At 48.7% G+C, this 13,383-nt stretch overlaps 1 protein-coding gene across 1 annotated transcript in view; it reads left to right on the forward strand.

Moving 5' to 3' along the window:
• Positions 1-831: 831 nt before the first annotated feature.
• Positions 832-13,383, forward strand: part of LOC123727364 (dolichyl-diphosphooligosaccharide--protein glycosyltransferase subunit STT3B) — an 88,155-nt gene continuing 75,603 nt past the window's right edge. Inside the window, exon 1 of the mRNA XM_082959007.1 lies at positions 832-1,373. Coding sequence (XP_082815133.1) covers positions 1,105-1,373 — 269 coding nt within the window. The 5' untranslated portion in view covers positions 832-1,104. The remainder of the gene's footprint in view (positions 1,374-13,383) is intronic.

Consider the following 13,383-nt stretch of genomic DNA (forward strand, 5'->3'; position numbering starts at 1 on the left):
CTAAACCTGATAAACTAGGCCTGTATGGGTAATAACCTAAACCTGATAAACTAGTCCTGTATGGGTAATAACCTAAACCTGATAAACTAGTCCTGTATGGGTAATAACCTAAACCTGATAAACTAGGCCTGTATGGGTAATAACCTAAACCTGATAAACTAGGCCTGTATGGGTAATAACCAACCTAAACCTGTACTCTGGCTTAGTGTGGCTGCTGACTGACGTCACCGTGAGACTAGATGAAAACACAACACCAAATAATACAACAGAATAAGCCACGTGACAATAACAGGTCTAATTCACCCTGTCTGTTATTAGTGTGAGAAGTCTATTCCCGACATGCTGTGGTGACTTCCTGTTTGTGTCATTCTCAGCAGGAGGATTGTTTTGAATGGAAGGAGGACATTATACCGCTGGTATGTGGGCAGTGGGAGGCAGCTGGTTGGAGGCAGGTCCTACTGTAGCCTACTGATCCTACTTATTCACACGGTTTACACGGCTGTGGTTTACGCTCTGGTGGCAGGCATGTCTCGCGGATTTCATTTATTTCATTGGCTTCTTCCGTGAAACCGATCCCGCGCTGTTGATAGCGGATTGGCTATCTGTTCAGTCCATTATTATATCCTAGACATATGATTGGTGGACTTTCTTGTGCGCGATCCTCCACACGAACGCTACGACTATCCGGCGTGAATCCCATCCCATTGGTTACTGTCCCTGTCAGTCTGTACACTCTCTCTTGTGATTGGTGTTATGACATGGCTGTGGACCTGTCTGGTTGTGAGAGGCTGAGCGCTCTTCCTGGTCCTGCTCTTCCTGGTCCTGCTCTCCTCGGTGCGCCCGCCCTGCCGTTAACGTCCAACGAGGAGCAGCCAGTCGGTTCGCGTGTGCTACTGCGGTACTGCAACCCCGGCTGCTATGTGACTCCATCGGGGGAACTTGGTTTGAATTAGCGGTCCGGTTATACCAAGGATAGGGTTCTGGTGCACCGTAGGTCATTGGAAGTAAAACGAGAGGTGCAGATAGGCTGTGAGGGTCTTTACAGTGGAGCGTGGCAGCAGGGGGGGTCTCTCTTTCCTATCAGATCTGCCAACAACGTAGAATATGGCGGAACATCACTCCGTTACCGATAGCAAGCATAAAGCCTCTGCTGCGAATATTGGAGCTTCGTTCTCTGGGAATGGACGGACCAGTCCAGCGGGGAACGTCGGTAGCAGTCCTACCGGGACTCTCTCCACCGGGATAGCTCAGCCGGCAGGGTGGCAGTCCTTACTGTCGTTCACCATCCTGTTTCTGGCCTGGCTGGCTGGTTTCAGTGCCAGGCTCTTCGCTGTCATCCGGTTTGAGAGTATAATCCACGAGTTTGACCCTTGGTGAGTAAACAGGAACAGGAATGTAGCCAACTACCGCGCTACTGGAAACATGTTGCTATAATTGATCTGATATCAGGCATCACAGCAGACAGAGCAGAGCAACGTTTGTTTAAACTCAGCCACTTGTCCTCTGTACCAGTTCCAGTGTGATGATACGTTGTGACAATAATTGTGTGCATGTCGGAGGGAGGGAGGAGGAGGGAGGAGGGGGGGGGAGCGTCCGTCTTCATAAAGAGGACAATGATGCGGTGTGAGTGACACAGCGGATTGAACCCGGAAACAAGTAGCTGTAGACTGGAGAGTAGCCTATAGCCTACCTACCCTATAGCCTACCTACCCTATAGTCTACCTACCCTATAACCTACCTACCCTATAGCCTACCTAACCTATAGCCTACCTAACCTATAGCCTACCTACCCTATAGTCTACCTACCCTATAGCCTACCTACCCTATAGCCTACCTACCCTATAGTCTACCTAACCTATAGCCTACCTACCCTATAGCCTATCTACCCTATAGTCTACCTAGCCTATAGCCTACCAAGCCTATAGCCTTCCTAGTCTATAGCCTACCAAGCCTATAGCCTTCCTAGCCTATAGTCTACCTACCCTATAGCCTACCTAACCTAAAGTCTACCTACCCTATAGCCTACCTAACCTATAGTCTACCTACCCTATAGTCTACCTACCCTATAGCTACCCAGCCTATAGTCTACCTAGCCTATAGTCTACCTAGCCTATAGTCTACCTAGCCTATAGCCTACCTAGCCTATCTATATGCATTTCCTCATTTTTTATCCAACTGTTTGGCAAGATCTTACATAACAACTAGACATTTACAGTTAGCGGTTTCTTCCAGGGTAGCGTAATAACAGACTATCCTGCCATAGGCAGAAATATGCATTTTGACTTGTATAACATGACATGTCTATAGGCTATAAATCAAATAACTGACACCTACCGTAGTGCACTACATGGGGAATTAGGGTGCCATTTGGGAGTCATTGAAGTCTGTAGGACTCTGTGTTACATGGAGAGTTTGACAGCTCTGACTTTTGCTGCAAGACGAGTGGGGAAACAGTCTGTTAGTGAGAGGAGAATTATGCACTTAATCTATGACTATTGGCATTACGATAGGAATTGTGCCTACGAGATGAGACTGAAGGGATTTTCTAACTGTAGAACCTGTTGTGGAGAACTAGGAAATCATCAGTGATACCAATCCCGCCTCCTCCTCTGAGAGGAGACAGTCAGTCTGAGAGGAGACAGTCAGTCAGAGAGGAGACAGTCAGTCAGAGAGGAGACAGTCAGTCTGAGAGGAGACAGTCAGTCAGAGAGGAGACAGTCAGTGTGAGAGGAGACAGTCAGTGTGAGAGGAGACAGTCAGTCAGAGAGGAGACAGTCAGTCAGAGAGGAGACAGTCAGTGTGAGAGGAGACAGTCAGTGTGAGAGGAGACAGTCAGTGTGAGAGGAGACAGTCAGTGTGAGAGGAGACAGTCAGTGTGAGAGGAGACAGTCAGTCAGAGAGGAGACAGTCAGTCTGAGAGGAGACAGTCAGTCTGAGAGGAGACAGTCAGTCAGAGAGGAGACAGTCAGTGTGAGAGGAGACAGTCAGTGTGAGAGGAGACAGTCAGTGTGAGAGGAGACAGTGTGAGAGGAGGCAGTGTGAGAGGCGACAGTCGGAGAGGCGACAGTGTGAGAGGAGACAGTCAGTCTGAGAGGAGACAGTCTGAGAGGAGGCAGTGTGAGAGGAGGCAGTGTGAGAGGAGGCAGTGTGAGAGGAGGCAGTGTGAGAGGAGGCAGTGTGAGAGGAGGCAGTGTGAGAGGCAGTGTGAGAGGAGACAGTCAGTCTGAGAGGAGACAGTCTGAGAGGAGGCAGTGTGAGAGGAGGCAGTGTGAGAGGAGTCAGTGTGAGAGGAGAGGAGACAGTCTGAGAGGAGACAGTGTGAGAGGAGGCAGTGTGAGAGGAGACAGTGTGAGAGGAGACAGTGTGAGAGGAGACAGTGTGAGAGGAGACAGTCTGAGAGGAGACAGTGTGAGAGGAGGCAGTGTGAGAGGAGGCAGTGTGAGAGGAGGCAGTCTGAGAGGAGGCAGTGTGAGAGGAGGCAGTGTGAGAGGAGGCAGTGTGAGAGGAGGCAGTGTGAGAGGAGGCAGTGTGAGAGGAGGCAGTGTGAGCGGAGGCAGTCTGAGAGGAGGCAGTGTGAGAGGAGGCAGTGTGAGAGGAGGCAGTGTGAGAGGAGGCAGTCTGAGAGGAGGCAGTCTGAGAGGAGGCAGTGTGAGAGGAGGCAGTGTGAGAGGAGGCAGTGTGAGAGGAGGCAGTGTGAGAGGAGGCAGTGTGAGAGGAGGCAGTGTGAGAGGAGGCAGTGTGAGAGGAGGCAGTGTGAGAGGAGGCAGTGTGAGAGGAGGCAGTGTGAGAGGAGGCAGTGTGAGAGGAGGCAGTGTGAGAGGAGGCAGTCTGAGAGGAGGCAGTCTGAGAGGAGGCAGTCTGAGAGGAGGCAGTCTGAGAGGAGGCAGTCTGAGAGGAGGCAGTGTGAGAGGCTATTGCCCAGCTAAAGCCAGCATTGCATCATCTGTTGACAGTGTTGGTGTTAATTTATAATGACCACTATGGAATGAACATTGTTTCATGTCAACCATTTGATGAAGATAAAGAGGAAAGAAAACTACTATTCATATTCTCTCCAGACCTTTACCAGCTCCCTGTTCTGTTACACCTGTATTACACCTGTATTACACCTGTATTACACCTGTGTTACACCTGCATTACACCTGTATTACACCTGTATTACACCTGTATTACACCTGTATAACACCTGTATAACACCTGCATTACACCTGTATTACACCTGTATTACACCTGTGTTACACCTGCGTTACACCTGCGTTACACCTGCATTACACCTGCATTACACCTGTATTACACCTGCGTTACACCTGCATTACACCTGCATGTCAAGTAATTATCTTTTTGTTTTCTCATGATTTGGTTGGGTCTAATTGTGTTGCTGTCCTGGGGCTCTGTGGGGTCTGTTTGTGTTTGTGAACAGAGCCCCAGGACCAGCTTGCTTAGGGGACTCTTCTCCAGGTTCATCTCTCTGTAGGTGAGGGCTCTGTGGGGTGTGTTTGTGAACAGAGACCCAGGACCAGCTTGCTTAGGGGACTCTTCTCCAGGTTCATCTCTCTGTAGGTGAGGGCTCTGTGGGGTGTGTTTGTGAACAGAGCCCCAGGGCCAGCTTGCTTAGGGGACTCTTCTCCAGGTTCATCTCTCTGTAGGTGAGGGCTCTGTGGGGTGTGTTTGTGAACAGAGACCCAGGACCAGCTTGCTTAGGGGACTCTTCTCCAGGTTCATCTCTCTGTAGGTGGTAACTTTGTTATGGGAGGTTTGGGAATCGCTTCCTTTTAGGTGGTTGTAGAATTTAACGGCTCTTTTCTGGATTTTGATCATTGGCAGGTATCGGCCTAATTCTGCTCTGCTCTGCATTATTTGGTGTTTTACGTTGTACACTGAGGATATTTTTTGCAGAATTTGCATGCAGAGTCTCAATTTGGTTTTTGTCCCATTTTGTGAATTCTTTGTTAGTGAGCAGACCCCAGTCCTCACAACCATAAAGGGCAATGGGTTCTATAACTGATTCAAGTATTTTTAGCCAGATCCTAATTGGTATGTTGAATTTTATATTCCTTTTGATGGCATAGAAGCCTTGCCTTGTATCTCAGATCGTTCACAGCTTTGTGGAAGTTACCTGTGGTGCTGATGTTTAGGGCGAGGTATGTATAGTTTTTTGTGTGCTCTAGGACAACGGTGTCTAGATGGAATTTGTATTTGTGGTCCTGGCGACTGGACCTTTTTTGGAACACCATTATTTTGGTCTTACTGAGATTTACTGTCAGGGCCCAGGTCTGGCAGAATCTGTGCAGAAGATCTAGGTGCTGCTGTAGGCCCTCCTTGGTTGGGGACAGAAGCACCAGATCATCAGTAAACAGTAGACATTTGACTTCAGATTCTAGTAGGGTGAGGCCGGGTGCTGCAGACTGTTCTAGTGCCCGCGCCAATTCATAGATATATATGTTGAAGAGGGTGGGGCTTAAGCTGCGTCCATGTCTCACCCCATGGCCCTGTGGGAAGAAATGTGTGTTTCTCCCAATTTTAACCGCATACTTGTTGTTTGTGTACATGGATTTTATAATGTCGTATGTTTTTCCCCCAACACCACTTTCCATCATTTTGTAAAGCAGACCCTTAATGCTAAATTGCGTCGAAGGCTTTTTTGAAATCAACAAAGCATGAGAAGACTTTGCCTTTGTTTCGGTTTGTTTGTCTCTCTCTTTCACTCTCTCTTTCACTCTCTCTCCTCATACCCTCATCTCGCTCTCTTCATACTCTCGTCTCTTTCTCTGTCCTCATGCCCTCGTGTGTTTTCTCTCTCTCTCTTTCTCTCTCTCTCTCTCTCTCTCTCTCTCTCTCTCTCTCTCTCTCCTCTCTCTCTCTCTCTCTCTCTCTCTCTCTCCTCCCCCCCCTCCCCCTCCCCCTAAGTGCTTCTCCGCAGTCCTCCATTATTGAGGAGAGAGGGGGTCAGTCAGCCAGCCAGCCAGTTAGTCACACTGGACACAGTGATGACAGGATGCTGTAATACATAGTAACGTCTCTATGTTCTGATCAGAGGATCATCATGTCAGCTTGTCATAATACAGTACAACATCAAACATACCCGTATATACACGGTTAACAGAGGACGGAACACACACACACACACACACACACACACACACACACACACACACACACACACACACACACACACACACACACACACACCAGATCAGCAGGACCTATGAGGTGTGTGGAACTCTGTGTGTGAGGGTGAATCCACTCAGAGCTGTGTTTTCAGCTCTGTGTTACGTCGACCTATTTATTGGACCTTTATTTCAACAAGGAACACAGACTGAGACCAAAGGTCTCTTTTACTGCTGGGCCCTGCGTATACATGTTTACACTTACAGTTTAGGTACTGATTAAAAAACTACACAAGACAAACAAAACCATCACAGATAACACAACAACAACAACTATTCTGCTGGCTGGGGGCTTTATGGACCAGACAGTAGACCATGGACCCTCAGGCCTTGAGTTGGGGGCTTTATGGACCAGACAGTAGACCATGGACCCTCAGGCCTTGAGTTGGGGGCTTTATGGACCAGACAGTAGACCATGGACCCTCAGGCCTTGAGTTGGGGGCTTTATGGACCAGACAGTAGACCATGGACCCTCAGGCCTTGAGTTGGGGGCTTTATGGACCAGACAGTAGACCATGGACCCTCAGGCCTTGAGCTGGGGGCTTTACGGACCAGACAGTAGACCATGGACCCTCAGGCCTTGAGTTGGGGGCTTTATGGACCAGACAGTAGACCATGGACCCTCAGGCCTTGAGTTGGGGGCTTTATGGACCAGACAGTAGACCATGGACCCTCAGGCCTTGAGCTGGGGGCTTTATGGACCAGACAGTAGACCATGGACCCTCAGGCCTTGAGCTGGGGGCTTTACGGACCAGACAGTAGACCATGGACCCTCAGGCCTTGAGTTGGGGGCTTTATGGACCAGACAGTAGACCATGGATCCTCAGGCCTTGAGTTGGGGGCTTTACGGACCAGACAGTAGACCATGGACCCTCAGGCCTTGAGTTGGGGGCTTTATGGACCAGACAGTAGACCATGGACCCTCAGGCCTTGAGTTGGTCTACTGTCTGGTCCGTAAAGCCCCCATGGACCCTCAGGCCTTGAGTTGGGGGCTTTATGGACCAGACAGTAGACCATGGACCCTCAGGCCTTGAGTTGGGGGCTTTATGGACCAGACAGTAGACCATGGACCCTCAGGCCTTGAGTTGGGGGCTTTATGGACCAGACAGTAGACCATGGACCCTCAGGCCTTGAGCTGGGGGCTTTATGGACCAGACAGTAGACCATGGACCCTCAGGCCTTGAGTTGGGGGCTTTACGGACCAGACAGTAGACCATGGACCCTCAGGCCTTGAGTTGGGGGCTTTACGGACCAGACAGTAGACCATGGACCCTCAGGCCTTGAGTTGGGGGCTTTATGGACCAGACAGTAGACCATGGACCCTCAGGCCTTGAGTTGGGGGCTTTACGGACCAGACAGTAGACCATGGACCCTCAGGCCTTGAGTTGGGGGCTTTACGGACCAGACAGTAGACCATGGACCCTCAGGCCTTGAGCTGGGGGCTTTACGGACCAGACAGTAGACCATGGACCCTCAGGCCTTGAGCTGGGGGCTTTACGGACCAGACAGTAGACCATGGACCCTCAGGCCTTGAGTTGGGGGCTTTATGGACCAGACAGTAGACCATGGACCCTCAGGCCTTGAGTTGGGGGCTTTATGGACCAGACAGTAGACCATGGACCCTCAGGCCTTGAGTTGGGGGCTTTACGGACCAGACAGTAGACCATGGATCCTGTTTCCTGTAAGTTGTTATGAGTGAGCCCCATGAAAGAAGACATACCGGCAGCCTACACACTTTCCACTGGTGTAGTTAGTTATTATTTGACAGTGAAAGCAGCTGCACCGTCAGAAGGCCGACCCTGGACAAGGACAGGGAGCGCAGCAACATGGCCTCAGTTAGCCTCGCTACGCTAGCTAGCTTCTTTACATGGATTTGATGCAGTCAAGACAGACACTACCAGATGAGGTGATAGATAACCTGTCGTAGCAACAAGTTGGCTACTTTTTCCAATTCAATTCAAAGGGCTTTATTGGCAGGGGAAACATATGTTTACATTGCCAAAGCAAGTGAAGTAGATCATTTCTGATTGTTTATTTCCTTTTTGTTTATTAAGTTTAAACATTATTCTCTCTCAAAAGTTTCAAAATTATACTTTCTCTCCGTCTGTATCACACACCGGCCCCTGCTCGTCTACCGCAGAGCACCGGCTGCTCGTCTACCGCAGAGCACCGGCTCCTCCTCTCCCGCAGAGCACCGGCTCCTCCTCTCCCGCAGAGCACCGGCTCCTCCTCTCCCGCAGACCACCGGCTCCTCCTCTCCCGCAGACCACCGGCTCTTCCTCTCCCGCAGAGCACCGGCTCTTCCTCTCCCGCAGAGCACCGGCTCTTCCTCTCCCGCAGAGCACCGGCTCTTCCTCTCCCGCAGAGCACCGGCTCTTCCTCTCCCGCAGAGCACCGGCCCCTCCTCTCCCGCAGAGCACCGGCCCCTCCTCTCCCGCAGAGCACCGGCCCCTCCTCTCCCGCAGAGCACCGGCCCCTCCTCTCCCGCAGAGCACCGGCCCCTCCTCTCCCGCAGAGCACATCCTCCTCTCCCGCAGAGCACCGGTTCTATCCTGAGTCGCATGAGCAAGTCCTGAATGAGGAAAAGCAAATATTTCTACTATTTGGATATCCCCCTCCCTTTTTTTATATTGTTCGAATAGTGAAATCATTTAAAATGCCCATCCCTAGTCTCTCTCTCTCTCTCTCTCTCTCTCTCTCTCTCTCTCTCTCTCTCTCTCTCTCCTCTCTCCCTCTCTCTCGCCCTCCCCCTCCCCCTCTCTCTCCCACTCTCTCTCTGTCTCTCTCTCTCTCTCTCTCTCTCTCTCTCTCTCCCCAGCTTCTCCAATTCGATGACTAACTACTCAGAGTAACTGCCTCCATGTTGACTGCACATTGTCACATTCAATTTTCTCTCTCTTGGAATGCTTGTTGGTCTGAGTACAGTTTTTCCCCCCTGCCTGCTTCCAATGAGAGGTGTGTGTGTGTAGAGGATATGTCAGTTCATTTAGAAGGTAAGCTGATGAGGCCTAGTAAAGTACTGGCTCTCTGCTGTTCTGTTCTGTAGGGTCTAGGAGTGGTATAGACAGACTGGCCTGCTGCTCTCTGTTCTGTTCTGTAGGGTCTAGGAGTGGAATAGACAGACTGGCCTGCTGCTCTCTCTGCTGTTCTGTTCTGTAGGGTCTAGGAGTGGAATAGACAGACTGGCCTGCTGCTCTCTCTGCTGTTCTGTTCTGTAGGGTCTAGGAGTGGAATAGACAGACTGGCCTGCTGCTCTCTCTGCTGTTCTGTTCTGTAGGGTCTAGGAGTGGAATAGACAGACTGGCCTGCTGCTCTCTGTTCTGTTCTGTAGGGTCTAGGAGTGGAATAGACAGATGGGTTCACTACAACACACACCGTGGTGCTCTCGTCTCTTCTCACTCTGTAATGTAAAGCACAACAGATCCGTTTAATCTCTCTGTTTAGTAGAGTTTATACTGCTGCTGCTTGGTTCAGCACGTTACTGATTACACACACACACACACACACACACACACACACACACACACACACACACACACACACCATATTCCATTTGGGAAGGAAAGGTAAATGTTAAATCACAGCTGCTGTATAGCTTGTTAGTCATTGCTATGATTTCTCAGTCTAGTAGTTAACCCTAACATGATGTTTACCTGACTGTCTGTCTGTCTTATCCCTCTACAGAGCTAGCTATCAGTGATGTTTACCTGACTGACTGTCTTATCCCTCTACAGAGCTAGCTATAAGTGATGTTTACCTGACTGACTGTCATATCCCTCTACAGAGCTAGCTATCAGTGATGTTTACCTGACTGACTGACTGTCATATCCCTCTACAGAGCTAGCTATCAGTGATGTTTGCCTGACTGACTAACTGACTGTCATATCCCTCTACAGAGCTAGCTATCAGTGATGTTTACCTGACTGACTGTCTTATCCCTCTACAGAGCTAGCTATCAGTGATGTTTACCTGACTGACTGTCATATCCCTCTACAGAGCTAGCTATCAGTGATGTTTACCTGACTGACTGACTGTCATATCCCTCTACAGAGCTAGCTATCAGTGATGTTTACTTGACTGACTGACTGTCATATCCCTCTACAGAGCTAGCTATCAGTGATGTTTACCTGACTGACTGTCATATCCCTCTACAGAGCTAGCTATCAGTGATGTTTACCTGACTGACTGTCATATCCCTCTACAGAGCTAGCTATCAGTGATGTTTACCTGACTGACTGACTGTCATATCCCTCTACAGAGCTAGCTATCAGTGAATGTTTACCTGACTGACTGACTCATATCCCTCTACAGAGCTAGCTATCAGTGATGTTTACCTGACTGACTGACTGTCATATCCCTCTACAGAGCTAGCTATCAGTGGTGTTTACCTGACTGACTGTCATATCCCTCTACAGAGCTAGCTATCAGTGATGTTTACCTGACTGACTGTCATATCCCTCTACAGAGCTAGCTATCAGTGATGTTTACCTGAATGACTGACTGTCATATCCCTCTACAGAGCTAGCTATCAGTGATGTTTACCTGACTGACTGTCGTGTCCCTCTACAGAGCTAGCTATCAGTGATGTTTACCTGACTGACTGACTGTCATATCCCTCTACAGAGCTAGCTATCAGTGATGTTTACCTGACTGACTGACTGTCATATCCCTCTACAGAGCTAGCTATCAGTGATGTTTACCTGACTGACTGTCGTATCCCTCTACAGAGCTAGCTATCAGTGATGTTTACCTGACTGACTGTCTTATCCCTCTACAGAGCTAGCTATCAGAGTGATGTTTACCTGACTGACTGTCATATCCCTCTACAGAGCTAGCTATCAGTGATGTTTACCTGACTGACTGTCGTGTCCCTCTACAGAGCTAGCTATCAGTGATGTTTACCTGACTGACTGACTGTCATATCCCTCTACAGAGCTAGCTATCAGTGATGTTTACCTGACTGACTGACTGTCATATCCCTCTACAGAGCTAGCTATCAGTGATGTTTACCTGACTGACTGTCGTATCCCTCTACAGAGCTAGCTATCAGTGATGTTTACCTGACTGACTGTCGTGTCCCTCTACAGAGCTAGCTATCAGTGATGTTTACCTGACTGACTGACTGTCATATCCCTCTACAGAGCTAGCTATCAGTGATGTTTACCTGACTGACTGACTGTCATATCCCTCTACAGAGCTAGCTATCAGTGATGTTTACCTGACTGACTGTCGTATCCCTCTACAGAGCTAGCCATCAGTGATGTTTACCTGACTGACTGACTGTCATATCCCTCTACAGAGCTAGCTGCTATCAGTGATGTTTACCTGACTGACTGTCATATCCCTCTACAGAGCTAGCTATCAGTGATGTTTACCTGACTGACTGTCGTATCCCTCTACAGAGCTAGCTATCAGTGATGTTTACCTGACTGACTGTCATATCCCTCTACCGAGCTAGCTATCAGTGATGTTTACCTGACTGACTGACTGTCATATCCCTCTACAGAGCTAGCTATAAGTGATGTTTACCTGACTGACTGTCTTATCCCTCTACAGAGCTAGCTATCAGTGATGTTTACCTGAGTGACTGTCTTATCACTCTACAGAGCTAGCTATCAGTGATGTTTACCTGACTGACTGACTGTCATATCCCTCTACAGAGCTAGCTATCAGTGATTTTTACCTGACTGACTGACTGTCATATCCCTCTACAGAGCTAGCTATCAGTGATGTTTACCCTGACTGACTGACTGACTGTCATATCCCTCTACAGAGCTAGCTATCAGTGATGTTTACCTGACTGACTGACTGACTGTCTTATCCCTCCTCTACAGAGCTAGCTATCAGTGATGTTTACCTGACTGACCTACTGTCATATCCCTCTACAGAGCTAGCTATCAGTGATGTTTACCTGACTGACTGTCTTATCCCTCTACAGAGCTAGCCATCAGTGATGTTTACCTGACTGACTGACTGTCATATCCCTCTACAGAGCTAGCTATCAGTGATGTTTACCTGACTGACTGTCATATCCCTCTACAGAGCTAGCTATCAGTGATGTTTACCTGACTAACTGACTGTCATATCCCTCTACAGAGCTAGCTATCAGTGATGTTTACCTGAATGACTGACTGTCATATCCCTCTACAGAGCTAGCTATCAGTGATGTTTACCTGACTGACTGTCGTGTCCCTCTACAGAGCTAGCTATCAGTGATGTTTACCTGACTGACTGACTGTCATATCCCTCTACAGAGCTAGGTATCAGTGATGTTTACCTGACTGACTGACTGTCATATCCCTCTACAGAGCTAGCTATCAGTGATGTTTACCTGACTGACTGACTGACTGTCATATCCCTCTACAGAGCTAGCTATCAGTGATGTTTACCTGACTGACTGACTGTCATATCCCTCTACAGAGCTAGCTATCAGTGATGTTTACCTGACTGACTGACTGACTGTCATATCCCTCTACAGAGCTAGCTATCAGTGATGTTTACCTGACTGACTGACTGACTGTCGTATCCCTTTACAGAGCTAGCTATCAGTGATGTTTACCTGACTGAGTGAGTGACTGTCATATCCCTCTACAGAGCTAGCTATCAGTGATGTTTACCTGACTGACTGACTGTCATATCCCTCTACAGAGCTAGCTATCAGTGATGTTTACCTGACTGACTGTCGTGTCCCCTCTACAGAGCTAGCTATCAGTGATGTTTACCTGACTGACTGACTGTCATATCCCTCTACAGAGCTAGCTATCAGTGATGTTTACCTGACTGACTGACTGACTGTCGTATCCCTCTACAGAGCTAGCTATCAGTGATGTTTACCTGACTGACTGTCATATCCCTCTACAGACAGAGCTAGCTATCAGTGATGTTTACCTGACTGACTAACTGACTGTCATATCCCTCTACAGAGCTAGCTATCAGTGATGTTTACCTGACTGACTGTCTTATCCCTCTACAGAGCTAGCTATCAGTGATGTTTACCTGACTGACTGTCATATCCCTCTACAGAGCTAGCTATCAGTGATGTTTACCTGACTGACTGACTGTCATATCCCTCTACAGAGCTAGCTATCAGTGATGTTTACCTGACTGACTGTCATATCCCTCTACCGAGCTAGCTATCAGTGATGTTTACCTGACTGACTGACTGTCATATCCCTCTACAGAGCTAGCTATAAGTGATGTTTACCTGACTGACTGT

This window comes from Salmo salar, chromosome 02, assembly GCF_965601325.2.
Source record: "Salmo salar chromosome 02, fSalSal1, whole genome shotgun sequence".
Lineage (NCBI taxonomy): Eukaryota > Metazoa > Chordata > Actinopteri > Salmoniformes > Salmonidae > Salmo > Salmo salar.